A 15205-nucleotide genomic window follows, 5' to 3' on the forward strand; every position below is an offset into this window, starting at 1 on the left:
GTCACTTACCTTAGCAGCACCAATTTGCTCTTTGCGGAATTTTTCAAGCGGAGTTATAAGAACTTCCCCAGCATTTTCAATCTTTCAAACAAAGAGAGAGAAATGGAGTTATTGCACCATATCCATTTTCAGATCACATAATATTTCATTCTCTTACAACACAAAGTAGACATGAACTTAAAGATTGAGCTGCTTGATAATATTTTATGCATGTTTGTGTACAGTATGTGTGTGTGTGTGTGTGTGAATGTGTGTGTATTAATTCTGCAAAGCTCCTACAAAGTCAATAATTCTATTATTGCATATTAATTATGCTTACCTGATAATTTCATTTCCATCGAGGGGAAGAGAGTCCATGGCTTCATTCATTACTGTTGGGAATTAAGAACCTGGCCACCAGGTGGAGGCAAAGACACCCCAGCCAAAGGCTTAAATACCTCCCCCACTTCCCTCATCCCCCAGTCATTCTGCAGAGGGAACCAGGAACAGTAGGAGAAATATCAGGGTATAAATGGTGCCAGAAGAGTATTAAATTTAGGTCCACCCATCGGAGATACAGGCGGGAGACGTGGACTCTCATTCCCTTGATGGAAATTAAATTATCAGGTAAGCATAATTTATGTTTTCCATCTAAATGGGAGGAGAGTTCACGGCTTCATTCATTACTGTTGGGACCATATACCCAAGCTCTAGAGGACACTGAATGAAACCGGGAGGGTAAAAAGGTGGACCCTACTCAGAGGGCACCACCGCCTGCAAAACCCTTTCTCCCAAAAACAGCTTCCGCAGAAGCAAAAACGTCAAACTTGTAAAACTTTGTAAAAGTGTGTAAGGAGGACCAGGTAGCCGCCTTACAAATTTTCTCCATAGAGGCCTCATTCTTGAAGGCCCAAGACGAAGCCAGAGCTCTAGTTGAGTGAGCCGTGATCCTGTGAGGAGGCTTATGTCCTGCTGTCTCATAAGCCAAGCGAATCATACTCCTCAACCAAAAATACAAAGAATTAGCAGAGGCCCCACAAAAAGAGATGTAGACTGTCTGAAATCCTCGGTACCCTGAAGATAAAACTTCAAGGCACGAACCACATCCAGGTTATGAAGTAATCTCTCCTTTGAAGAAGAAGAGTTAGGACACAAAGAAGGAACAATTATGTCCTGATTGATGTCACGGTTAGACACCACCTGGGGGAGAAACCCCAACCCAGTGCGCAGTACAGCCTTATCCACATGAAACACCAGATAAGGGTAACATTGCAAGGCAGCTAGCTCAGATACTCTGCATGCCGATGCAATAGCCAACAGGAAGATAACCTTCCAGAACAGAACCTTAATGTCTATGGAATGCATAGGTTCAAACGTAACCCACTGCAAAACCTTAAGGACTAAGATTAAGCTCCAAGGCAGAGCCGACTGCCTAAAGACAGGTCTGATTCTAGACAGAGCCTGAACAAAAGATTGGATGTCAGGGAGCTCAGCGAGTCTCCTATGCAACAAGACTGATAATGCTGAAATGTCCATTTAAGGAACTAGCGGCAAGACCCTTCTCCAAGCCATCTTGGAGAAAGGACAGAATCCTGGATACCTTCACCTTATGTCAAGGATATCCATGCTTCTCACACCAGGACAAGTAAGTCATCCACACCTTATGGTAGATGTGACGAGTGACTGGCTTCCTTGCCTGAATTAGAGTATCAATCATACTTTCAGAAAAGCCTCTCTTGGCTAAGACTAGGCGTTCAATCTCCACGCAGTCAGCCTCAGAGAATCTAGCTTTTGATGCTGAAAGGGGCCCTGTGACATCAGATCCCTGCGACAAGGTAACCTCCACGGCTGAGAGGATGACATCCCCACCAGATCCGCAAACCACGTCCTCCGGAGCCACGAAGGAGCAATCAGAATGGCCGAGGCCCGCTTCTGTTTGATGTGTGCCACTATGCGAGGTAGAAGTGGTAACGGAGAAAAAATATAAGCTATATTGAATCCCATGGAACCACTAAGGCATCTATCATCTCTGTCTGGGGATCTCTGGACCTCGACCCGTATCGAGGTAGTTTGCAATTGAGTCTGGACGCCATGAGATCTATCTCCGTCGTTCCCCCATCTGTGACAAATCTCTGCAAACACTTTGGGGTGAAGAGACCATTCCCCCCGGATGGAAGAACTGTCTGCTGAGAAAGTCCGCTTCCCAGTTGTCCACACCAGGAATGTGAATCACAGAGCAAGCAGTCATTGGACTCCGCCCACTCCAGAATCTGAGACACCTCCCTCATCGCAAGGGAGCTCCTCGTACCCCCCTGATGGTTGATGTAAGCCACAGAGGTAATGTTGCCGGTCTGGAATCTGATGAAACTGACCGACTCCAGAGAAGGCCAAGCCTTCAGAGCAGAGAGAGAGTTCTGAGTCCAAGCATCCAGGTATGTCAGCTGTGATAGATCTGAATGATCGCAATTCCACTGTCTCAACATGCACAATTGAAGAGATCTGAGGTGGAACCTGGCAAATGGGATGACATCTATGCTTAACACCATGAGACCTATCACCTCCATACATTGAGCCACCGATGGGCTTGAGGAGGACTGAAGGGCAAGACAGGTGGACGCAACCTTCCTGCGCCGCTTATCTGTGAGAAATATTTTCATGGACAGAGTCTATTATCGTGCCCAGGATCTCCACCCTGTTGCTGGGAACCAGGGAACTCTTTCCTGAGTTGATCTTCCAACCGTGAGATTGGAGCAGAAGAAGAAGAGACCTCGAATGATCCTCTGCAAGGCTGAGCAACGGCGCCTGAACCACGATGTCGTCCAGGTAAGGTGCCACCGCAATGCCCCTGGATCTGGCCACTGCAAGCAGCGTCCCTAGAACCTTCGTGAAGAATCTCGGGGCCGTCGCCAGACCAAAAGGAAGGGCCACAAACTGGAAGTGTTGGTCCAGAAATGCAAATCTTAGGAACCTGAAGTGGTCGTGTAAGCAGAGGAAAATATCTAACAGCGCTGAAAAAAGTGTCCTATAGCTCCTAGAGAAAAATGGGTCCCTAGCCACCCAAAAAAGTTTAGATACAAAGAATGGTTCAAAAGGAGCGCCTATATAGAGGCAAGGACTAGTACTCGGGTGTCTAAAGTTTACCAGTTATCCTAAAAGATCTAATAAGGATAATGATAAATTATGTGTGTTCACAAAAAGGAGAGCTGTTAAAAGGTTAAAAATGCAAAGATAGGATACTAAAATACTTAAAAAATATTTAATATCACATAGAATATCACAAATACATGCATGGATCCATGACTTAAAATATAAACAAATTGGTGATAAAAACAATTAGGAATATAAAAACAATATAAGAAACGATAGATGCGTTAATGTCAATATCAATATCATATAAATATGCAGTGTCTCAAGACCTAATAAGTAGTATGTATCAGTGTATCCTTCAGATACAATGGGATATGGATAAATGAAAATAGTTCAGTGAGATAAATAGTTCATCAAATTAATACAGTTCATCAAATGGTGATTAATCCAAAAAGCTGGTGCAAAAACAATTCCCAAGATGGTGTTCGTGTACACAAGAAAAAAAGAAAAAAGAAATGCATACAAAAATCAAAAATTCAAAAAACATAATTTATGCTTACCTGATAAATTCCTTTCTTCTGTAGTGTGATCAGTCCACGGGTCATCATTACTTCTGGGATATTACTCCTCCCCAACAGGAAGTGCAAGAGGATTCACCCAGCAGAGCTGCATATAGCTCCTCCCCTCTACGTCACTCCCAGTCATTCGACCAAGGACCAACGAGAAAGGAAAAGCCAAGGGTGAAGTGGTGACTGGAGTATAAATTAAAAAATATTTACCTGCCTTAAAAACAGGGCGGGCTGTGGACTGATCACACTACAGAAGAAAGGAATTTATCAGGTAAGCATAAATTATGTTTTCTTCTGTTAAGTGTGATCAGTCCACGGGTCATCATTACTTCTGGGATACCAATACCAAAGCAAAAGTACACGGATGACGGGAGGGATAGGCAGGCTCTTTATACAGAAGGAACCACTGCCTGAAGAACCTTTCTCCCAAAAATAGCCTCCGATGAAGCAAAAGTGTCAAATTTGTAAAATTTGGAAAAAGTATGAAGCGAAGACCAAGTTGCAGCCTTGCAAATCTGTTCAACAGAGGCCTCATTCTTGAAGGCCCAAGTGGAAGCCACAGCTCTAGTAGAATGAGCTGTAATTCTTTCAGGAGGCTGCTGTCCAGCAGTCTCATAAGCTAAACGAATTATGCTACGAAGCCAAAAAGAAAGAGAGGTAGCGGAAGCTTTTTGACCTCTCCTCTGCCCAGAGTAAATGACAAACAGAGAAGACGTTTGTCGAAATTCCTTAGTTGCCTGTAAGTAAAATTTTAGAGCACGGACTACATCCAGGTTGTGCAGTAGACGTTCCTTCTTTGAAGAAGGATTTGGGCATAAAGAAGGCACAACAATCTCTTGATTGATATTCCTGTTAGTAACTACCTTAGGTAAGAACCCAGGTTTAGTACGCAGGACTACCTTATCCGAATGAAAAATCAAATAAGGAGAATCACAATGTAAGGCTGATAATTCAGAGACTCTTCGAGCCGAGGAAATAGCCATTAAAAATAGAACTTTCCAAGATAACAACTTTATATCAATGGAATGAAGGGGTTCAAACGGAACGCCCTGTAAAACATTAAGAACAAGGTTTAAACTCCATGGTGGAGCAACAATTTTAAACACAGGCTTAATCCTGGCCAAAGCCTGACAAAAAGCCTGGACGTCAGGAACTTCTGACAGACGTTTGTGTAACAGAATGGACAGAGCTGAGATCTGTCCCTTTAATGAACTAGCAGATAAACCCTTTTCTAAACCTTCTTGTAGAAAAGACAATATCCTAGGAATCCTAACCTTACTCCAAGAGTAACCTTTGGATTCACACCAATATAGGTATTTACGCCATATCTTATGGTAAATCTTTCTGGTAACAGGTTTCCTAGCCTGTATTAAGGTATCAATAACTGACTCAGAAAACCCACGTCTTGATAAAATCAAGCGTTCAATTTCCAAGCAGTCAGCTTCAGAGAAGTTAGATTTTGATGTTTGAAGGGACCCTGTATCAGAAGGTCCTGTTTCAGAGGTAGAGACCAAGGTGGACAGGATGACATGTCCACCAGGTCTGCATACCAAGTCCTGCGTGGCCACGCAGGTGCTATTAGAATCACTGATGCTCTCTCTTGTTTGATTCTGGCAATCAAACGAGGAAGCAACGGGAAGGGTGGAAACACGTAAGCCATCCTGAAGTCCCAAGGTGCTGTCAGAGCATCTATCAGGACTGCTCCTGGGTCCCTGGATCTGGACCCGTAACGAGGAAGCTTGGCGTTCTGTCGAGACGCCATGAGATCTATCTCTGGTTTGCCCCAACGTCGAAGTATTTGGGCAAAGACCTCCGGATGAAGTTCCCACTCCCCCGGATGAAAAGTCTGACGACTTAAGAAATCCGCCTCCCAGTTCTCCACTCCCGGGATGTGGATTGCTGACAGGTGGCAAGAGTGAGACTCTGCCCAGCGAATTATCTTTGATACTTCCATCATAGCTAGGGAGCTTCTTGTCCCTCCCTGATGGTTGATGTAAGCTACAGTCGTGATGTTGTCCGACTGAAACCTGATGAACCCCCGAGTTGTCAACTGGGGCCAAGCCAGGAGGGCATTGAGAACTGCTCTCAATTCCAGAATGTTTATTGGCAGGAGACTCTCCTCCTGACTCCATTGTCCCTGAGCCTTCAGAGAATTCCAGACGGCACCCCAACCTAGAAGGCTGGCGTCTGTTGTTACAATTGTCCAGTCTGGTCTGCTGAATGGCATCCCCCTGGACAGATGTGGCCGAGAAAGCCACCATAGAAGAGAATTTCTGGTCTCTTGATCCAGATTCTGTCACGTTATTACCTTGTTCCCTGCCTTTTTCATTTTTTGCTTTGCACATTCCATGCTATACCTTTAAATTTCAATTACTTTTTCCACTCATTCATATAAATGTCCCATCAACCCTCACTACTTTGCTTGGTATTGAATTAGGTTAAGTCCTACTGAGCTACTGATATCCCCTGTGCTTTTTATTGGACACCGGAACTCTCTCTCAAAGTGACATACTGTGACTTTGTTCTATGTCACTTTCTACCTGTTTGTTTTGCCAAACTACCGCTATACTACATACCTTGTAGTAACTCTATCTCGAATCTCCTCTGTTAAACGCTATCCGGACTCGGCTCTCAGTAGCTGCCCCTCAACGGATCATTCCGCGGTGACGTCACACGCCAGCTTCACGGAACTACCCTCAATTCAGCAAACAGCCTGCACCGCTGCACTCCACGCTCAAGACCCTCTCTGCCTACAAACCACACCGGTTCAGCCTGAAAGGTTTCACTTCTCTCAAAGGTATAAAGCTTGCTAAATACTTATGCTGTCAAAGTTCCTACATGTTATTTGCAGTTCGTATGTCGAGTTTAACTCTGTACCTCTGTCTAGTTTTCTTTACTTAATTTGTTTTATGCAATTCAGCTTAGCATATTGTTTTTCCTTACTAAACAGTTTATTACTAACATCCAGATTTACAAGAGCTCTGCTGCATGTTTTAGTGTTTAAGTTAGCACAGGTGGCAACAATTGAGTGCTTCCTTTTCTTAAACCTCCACATTAAACTGCTGAATAGTTACATGAGGCCAGCACACTACCCTCTAGGTAGTTTATTTGCTTACCTCACACTCCTCAGCAACATTACCACATATTAAAATCTCAGCAGCTGCGGTCCTAACCAAAGTAAAATTTTTATCTTCTTAGAAATTCTGACTTGCCTGACAGAATACCAAGCCCACCTTAACATGGACCCAGCTGAGATAACTGCACTAATACAGACTCTCAGCAACAGAGTTGATTTGCTCACTGACGGTCTCAATACACTCAAAGCTGAAAATGTTGCCTTAAAAGCTTACATAAAAGATTACTTAGAAACCAAGCTACATACACCAGAACCTCAAGTTAGTTTGCCTGAAAAGTTTTATGGTGATAGGGCACACTACAGGGACTTTAAAAATGCTTGCCTGCTTCTCTTCACGCTCAAACCACAGTCTTATCCTAATGATAGGATTAGAGTTTTGACCACTATTTCATTTCTTAGGGGGGAACCACGTAGCTGGGCAAACACTTTTTTTGAATCCAATGAGACTATTCTAAACTCCTTGGAAAATTTTTTCACTGCCATGGGTCAGTTATACGAAGACCCATTCAAACAACAGACTGCAGAAACAGCTCTTAGGGCTCTAAAACAAAAAAAGAGGTTGGTAGAAGATTATATTACAGACTTCAAGAGGTGGGCAAAGGATTCAGAGTGGAACAACTTATCCTTAAGGAATCAGTTTCGTCTGGGTCTCTCAGACGCGGTTAAGGATGAGTTGTCCCGAACTGAGCTTCCCACAACCTTAGAGGGTTTAATGAACCTCTGCATTACTATAGACAGACGCTTAAGAGAGAGGCAAAATGAAAGATCTTACCCAGAGGCTTATACAAAGAGACACACTACTACTACACCCTCCACTAGTAAACATCAAGCTGAGCCTATGGAGATTGGCTTCCTTAAGGGGCCCCTGACAGCTCAGGAAAAGACCAGGAGAAGAGAGAATAATCTATGCCTTTATTGTGCCTCGGACGAACACTCCGTAAAGGAATGTCCATCTCTTCTGAAAACTAATAAGGGTGAGTCCCATAACCCTTTAACTTGTTGCAACACTATTGATTTAAGAAACCCCTACTGTAAACTCTCCCTTTCTTTTCAGTGGGATCTCCACCGCCTCCAGGTTCCCGCAATTATTGATTCAGGAGCTACTGCCTGTTATGTAGATAAGGAATTTACACATGTAAATAAAATCCCACTCATGCAAAAGAAATCTCCTGTTTTATTGAGAGGTATTGACGGTAGACCTATTTCATTCGGTCCTGTTCAGTACCAAACTATACCTCTCCTAGTTACTACCCAAGAACATCATACTGAATATCTTACTTTTGATGTTATTTCATCTCCTGTGTCCCCAGTTATCCTGGGATTAAATTGGTTAATGTTACATAACCCATGTATTTCCTGGAACACACTTTCTCTCTCATTCAATTCAAAGTTTTGTACCACTACTTGTTTTCCAGTAAACATCATGCACACAGTCTTATCAAAACCAGATTTACACTTACCTGATGAGTACAAAGATTTTGCTGACGTTTTTAGTAAGACTGAATCCGAAAATTTACCTCCCCATAGGAAATATGACTGCCCTATCGACCTCATACCGGGTGCACAAATTCCATATGGGCACATATTTCCCCTTTCCAAACCTGAACTCGCCCACTTAAAGGATTATCTAGAAGATAACCTAAGAAAAGGCTTTATACGCCCATCCACTTCGCCAGCAGGAGCCGGCATTTTCTTTGTTAAGAATAAGGACGGCTCCTTACGGCCTATTGTGGATTACAGGCAGTTAAACAAAGTCACAATAAAGAACAGGTACCCCCTACCACTAATTCCGGAATTGATAGAAAGGTTGGAAGGGGCAAATTATTTTACTAAATTAGATCTTAGGGGAGCGTATAATCTTATCCGTGTTAGAAGTGGCGATGAGTGGCTGACGGCGTTTCGTACTAGGTACGGACTATATGAATACACCGTCATGCCTTTTGGCCTGTGCAACGCCCCTGCCACTTTTCAACACCTAATCAATGACCTTTTTCGGGATTTCCTTGATGTTTTTCTTGTCATTTATCTGGATGACATATTGATTTATTCCAGAAATTTGGCTGAACATACTCTACATGTTAGACAGGTCCTTTCTAGGTTACGCAGTAACTTCTTATATGCTAAAGCTGAAAAGTGCATTTTCAATTCCCAAAACATTACTTTCTTAGGGTATGAAATAAATTCAACTGGCATCCGTATGGAAGATGCAAAAATCAGGGCGATTGTAGATTGGCCTACTCCCAAGTCTAGAAAAGAGGTTCAGAGTTTTCTTGGCTTTGCGAACTTCTATCGCAAATTCATAAAGAATTTTTCCAGCATAACCAAACCACTGACTAATCTCACGAAAACTACTACTGTTTTTCGTTGGGATGAAACAACCCAGAAGGTTTTTAACCATCTAAAAATGAGATTCACCACTGCACCTATTCTAAGGTTTCCAAACCCCAACCTACCTTACACTCTGGAGGTAGATGCTTCAGATGTTGCGGTAGGTGCAGTTCTTTCACAACGCCAAGGTATCGATAAACCGTTACATCCAGTTGCCTTCTACTCCCACGGTTTATCTACCTCGGAACAAAATTATCCCATCGGCGATAAAGAATTGCTGGCAATCAAGATGGCACTTGAGCACTGGCGACACCTACTTGAGGGCACCACCGTTCCAACGGTTATTTATACGGATCATCGAAACCTTCAGTACCTTAAAACAACAAAAATTCTATCCTCTAGACAGGTTAGATGGAGCCTTTTCTTTTCTAGGTTCAATTTTCAAATCGTGTACCGTCCTGCAAATAGAAACCATAAGGCTGATGCTTTATCTAGATTGCCCACTTACACCCGTTCCAAGACTCCTGAGAACACTGTTATTCCTTTGCAGAACTTTCTATCTTTCGCTATTGACTCCAAGTCGTTTCTCCAACAGGAACAAAACAACGATTTATCCAAACCTTTGTCTCAATTACAGAAAAAACAGGATGGTTTTTTCTATTTCCAAGACAAATTGTATATTCCTCCTAGCCTAAGAAAGATGGTACTCTCATCCTCTCATGATTCTCTACTCGCAGGACACCCGGGTCTTAAGAAAACCCAAGAACTTATTGGACGTACTTACTGGTGGCCTGGTATAACACATGACATCAGCACTCATATCACCTCTTGTGCACAATGTACCACTTCTAAAAAGGCAAAACATTCCCCCTATGGATTACTTATACCTCTACCGACTCCTACTCGGCCTTGGTTGGAAATCGCAGTAGATTTCATCGTAGATCTGCCAAAATCCGATAACAAGACTACTATTCTTGTAGTTGTTGATCTGTTCAGTAAAATGTCCCATTTCATTCCCTACCATAAGCTCCCAACAGCCTCAGAAACTATCCATCTGCTCATTTCCCACGTTTTCAAACATCATGGTATTCCTAACAGCATACTAAGCGACCGGGGTACCCAATTTTCTAGTAGGCTATGGACTGAATTCTGCAAAATCTTCTCCATCGACAAGAAACTGAGCACCGCTTACCATCCTCAGACAAACGGGCAAACTGAGAGGACGAATCAATGGCTGGAGCAATTTCTCAGAACCTATTGTTCATCACAGCCTCTCACTTGGTCCTCTCATCTCCCTTATGCAGAATTCTGTTTCAACAATACCGTCCACTCAACTACCAATAAAACCCCATTTTTTGTGAACTATGGTTTCCACCCCAGGTTTCAGATTCTTCCAGATAATCAATGCACTTCGCTCAATGTAAGTGAACTCTCGGATCTCATTTCTTCTAACTTTGCTCTCATACAGGCAGCTATAGACGAGGCGAAGAAAACTCAAAAGTTCTATTACGATAAGAAGAGGTTACCATCACCTAAATACGCTATCGGAGACCTAGTGTGGTTATCCACAAAAAATCTCAAACTCAATACTCCTTCGAGGAAACTATCACCTTTATTCATTGGACCGTATCCTGTTTCTCAACTCATCAACCCCAATGCTGTTCGCCTCAAGCTGCCAGAAACCATGAGAATTCATCCTACTTTCCACGTCTCCCTGTTGAAACCCTACAGGGCACTCAGGAATTCTTTTCCCCCCATTCCAGATCCTTCCATACTTGCGGATCCTAACATGGAATATGAGGTGCATTCGATCTTGGATTCCAGACGTGCCCGGGGTTCTCTCCAGTATCTGATCCGTTGGAAGGACTTCTCTCCCGATGATGACTCTTGGGAGCCTGCCTCTAACATCTCGGCTCCCCGGTTGGTTGCCCTGTTTCATCGTCGGAACCCGGACCGTCCAAGACCCTGAGCACCGGGGGTTGCTCCTTGAGGGGGGGGTCCTGTCACGTTATTACCTTGTTCCCTGCCTTTTTCATTTTTTGCTTTGCACATTCCATGCTATACCTTTAAATTTCAATTACTTTTTCCACTCATTCATATAAATGTCCCATCAACCCTCACTACTTTGCTTGGTATTGAATTAGGTTAAGTCCTACTGAGCTACTGATATCCCCTGTGCTTTTTATTGGACACCGGAACTCTCTCTCAAAGTGACATACTGTGACTTTGTTCTATGTCACTTTCTACCTGTTTGTTTTGCCAAACTACCGCTATACTACATACCTTGTAGTAACTCTATCTCGAATCTCCTCTGTTAAACGCTATCCGGACTCGGCTCTCAGTAGCTGCCCCTCAACGGATCATTCCGCGGTGACGTCACACGCCAGCTTCACGGAACTACCCTCAATTCAGCAAACAGCCTGCACCGCTGCACTCCACGCTCAAGACCCTCTCTGCCTACAAACCACACCGGTTCAGCCTGAAAGGTTTCACTTCTCTCAAAGGTATAAAGCTTGCTAAATACTTATGCTGTCAAAGTTCCTACATGTTATTTGCAGTTCGTATGTCGAGTTTAACTCTGTACCTCTGTCTAGTTTTCTTTACTTAATTTGTTTTATGCAATTCAGCTTAGCATATTGTTTTTCCTTACTAAACAGTTTATTACTAACATCCAGATTTACAAGAGCTCTGCTGCATGTTTTAGTGTTTAAGTTAGCACAGGTGGCAACAATTGAGTGCTTCCTTTTCTTAAACCTCCACATTAAACTGCTGAATAGTTACATGAGGCCAGCACACTACCCTCTAGGTAGTTTATTTGCTTACCTCACACTCCTCAGCAACATTACCACATATTAAAATCTCAGCAGCTGCGGTCCTAACCAAAGTAAAATTTTTATCTTCTTAGAAATTCTGACTTGCCTGACAGATTCAGAGAAGGGGATAAGTCTGAGTAATCCCCATTCCACTGACTTAGCATGCACAGTTGCAGTGGTCTGAGGTGTAAGCGTGCAAAGGGTACTATGTCCATTGCCGCTACCATTAAGCCGATTACCTCCATGCATTGAGCCACTGACGGGTGTTGAATGGAATGAAGGGTGCGGCAAGCACTTTGAAGTCTTGTTAGCCTGTCCTCTGTCAGGTAAATCTTCATTTCTACAGAATCTATAAGAGTCCCCAGGAAGGGAACTCTTGTGAGTGGAACGAGTGAACTTTTCTTTTCGTTCACCTTCCATCCATGTGACCTTAGAAATGCCAGCACTAACTCTGTATGAGACTTGGCAGTTTGAAAGCTTGAAGCTTGTATCAGAATGTCGTCTAGGTATGGAGCTACCGAGATTCCCCGCGGTCTTAGTACCGCCAGAAGAGCACCCAGAACCTTTGTGAAGATTCTTGGAGCTGTAGCCAATCCGAATGGAAGAGCCACAAACTGGTAATGCCTGTCTAGGAAGGCAAACCTTAGGTACCGATAATGATCTTTGTGAATCGGTATGTGAAGGTAAGCATCTTTTAAATCTACAGTGGTCATGTACTGACCCTCTTGGATCATAGGTAAAATTGTCCGAATAGTCTCCATCTTGAACGATGGAACTCTTAGGAATTTGTTTAGGATCTTTAAGTCCAGGATTGGTCTGAAAGTTCCCTCTTTTTTGGGAACCACAAACAGATTTGAGTAAAACCCCTGTCCCTGTTCCGATCGTGGAACTGGATGGATTACTCCCATTAACAAGAGCTCTTGTACGCAGCGTAGAAACGCCTCTTTCTTTGTCTGGATTGTTGACAATCTTGACAGATGAAATCTCTCTCTTGGAGGAGAGTATTTGAAGTCCAGAAGGTATCCCTGAGATATTATCTCTAGCGCCCAGGGATCCTGAACATCTCTTGCCCAAGCCTGGGCGAAGAGAGAAAGTCTGCCCCCCACTAGATCCGATCCCGGATCGGGGGCCCTCAATTCATGCTGTTTTAGGGGCAGCAGCAGGTTTCCTAGTCTGCTTGCCCTTGTTCCAGGACTGGTTAGGTTTCCAGCCTTGTCTGTAGCGAGCAACAGCTCCTTCCTGTTTTGGTGCAGAGGAAGTTGATGCTGCTCCTGCTTTGAAATTACGAAAGGAACGAAAATTAGACTGTCTAGTCTTGGCTTTGGCTTTGTCCTGAGGCAGGGCATGGCCTTTACCTCCTGTAATGTCAGCGATAATCTCTTTCAACCCGGGCCCGAATAAGGTCTGCCCTTTGAAAGGTATATTAAGCAATTTAGACTTAGAAGTAAAATCAGCTGACCAGGATTTTAGCCACAGCGCCCTGCGTGCCTGAATGGCGAATCCTGAATTCTTCGCCGTAAGTTTAGTAAGATGTACTACGGCCTCCGAAATGAATGAATTAGCTAGTTTAAGGACTCAAAGCCTGTCCGTAATGTCGTCCAGAGTAGCTGAACCAATGTTCTCTTCCAGAGACTCAATCCAGAATGCCGCTGCAGCCGTGATCGGCGCAATGCATGCAAGGGGTTGCAATATAAAACCTTGTTGAACAAACATTTTCTTAAGGTAACCCTCTAACTTTTTATCCATTGGATCTGAAAAAGCACAGCTATCCTCCACCGGGATAGTGGTACGCTTAGCTAAGGTAGAAACTGCTCCCTCCACCTTAGGGACCGTTTGCCATAAGTCCCTTGTGGTGGCGTCTATTGGAAACATTTTTCTAAATATCGGAGGGGGTGAGAACGGCACACCGGGTCTATCCCACTCCTTAGTAACAATTTCAGTAAGTCTCTTAGGTATAGGAAAAACCTCAGTACTCGTCGGTACCGCAAAATATTTATCCAACCTACACATTTTCTCTGGTATTGCAACTGTGTTACAATCGTTCAGAGCTGCTAACACCTCCCCTAGTAATACACGGAGGTTTTCCAGTTTAAATTTAAAATTTGAAATATCTGAATCCAGTCTGTTTGGATCAGAACCGTCACCCACAGAATGAAGTTCTCCGTCCTCATGTTCTGCCACCTGTGACGCAGTGTCTGACATGGCCCTAATATTATCAGCGCACTCTGTTCTCACCCCAGAGTGATCACGCTTACCTCTTAGTTCTGGTAATTTAGCCAAAACCTCAGTCATAACAGTAGCCATATCCTGTAATGTGATTTGTAATGGCCGCCCAGATGTACTCGGCGCTACAATATCACGCACCTCCCTCTGAGCGGGAGATGTAGGTACTGACACGTGAGGCGAGTTAGTCGGCATAACTCTCCCCTCGTTGTTTGGTGAAATTTGTTCAATTTGTACAGATTGACTTTTATTTAAAGTAGCATCAATACAGTTAGTACATAAATTTCTATTGGGCTCCACTTTGGCATTGCAACAAATGACACAGGTATCATCCTCTGAATCAGACATGTTTAACACACTAGCAAATAAACTTGCAACTTGGAAATACAATTCAATTAGAATAATATTAAAACGTACTGTGCCTTTAAGAAGCACAGAAGATCTATGACAGTTGAAAATTAATAAATTGAAACAGTTATAGCCTCAATCCTTGTAAACAACACAACTTTAGCAAAGGTTTAATCCCATTAGCAAAGATAACAAATTCTGAAAGCAGGAAACAAATTACAGAATAAACGTTTTTTATCTCAGTCAAACTACAATTCTCACAGCTCTGCTGAGAGAAATTACCTCCCTCAAAATAAGTTTTGAAGACCCCTGAGCTCTGTAGAGATGAACCGGATCATGCAGGGAATACAATGAGTTGCTGACTGAAATATTTGATGCGTAGTAAAAGCGCCAAAAAACGGCCCCTCCCCCTCACACACAGCAGTGAGGGAGAACAGAAACTGTCAGAAAACAGATTAAGCAACTGCCAAGTGGAAAAATAGTGCCCAAACATTTATTCACTCAGTACCTCAGCAAATGAAAACGATTTTACATTCCAGCAAAAACGTTAAACATAATCTCTAGTTATTAAACAGCTTTATGTATTTCTTACAGTGTAATTCTAGTGAAGTACCATTCCCCAGAATACTGAAGTGTAAAGTATACATACATGACATTATATCGGTATGGCAGGATTTTCTCATCAATTCCATTGTCAGAAAATAAAAACTGCTACATACCTC

The 15205-nt window shown here is 43.2% G+C and overlaps 1 protein-coding gene across 2 annotated transcripts in view; it reads right to left on the minus strand.

The window, feature by feature from the left end:
- The window catches only part of ARHGAP26 (Rho GTPase activating protein 26), a 1495203-nt gene that overhangs the window by 1161852 nt on the left and 318146 nt on the right, over positions 1 to 15205 (minus strand). For both annotated transcript variants that reach the window (XM_053717161.1, XM_053717160.1), the window contains exon 4: positions 10 to 81. In XM_053717161.1, coding sequence (XP_053573136.1) covers positions 10 to 81 — 72 coding nt within the window. The remainder of the gene's footprint in view (positions 1 to 9; positions 82 to 15205) is intronic.

Source organism: Bombina bombina, chromosome 6, assembly GCF_027579735.1.
Source record: "Bombina bombina isolate aBomBom1 chromosome 6, aBomBom1.pri, whole genome shotgun sequence".
NCBI classification, from domain to species: Eukaryota; Metazoa; Chordata; class Amphibia; order Anura; family Bombinatoridae; genus Bombina; species Bombina bombina.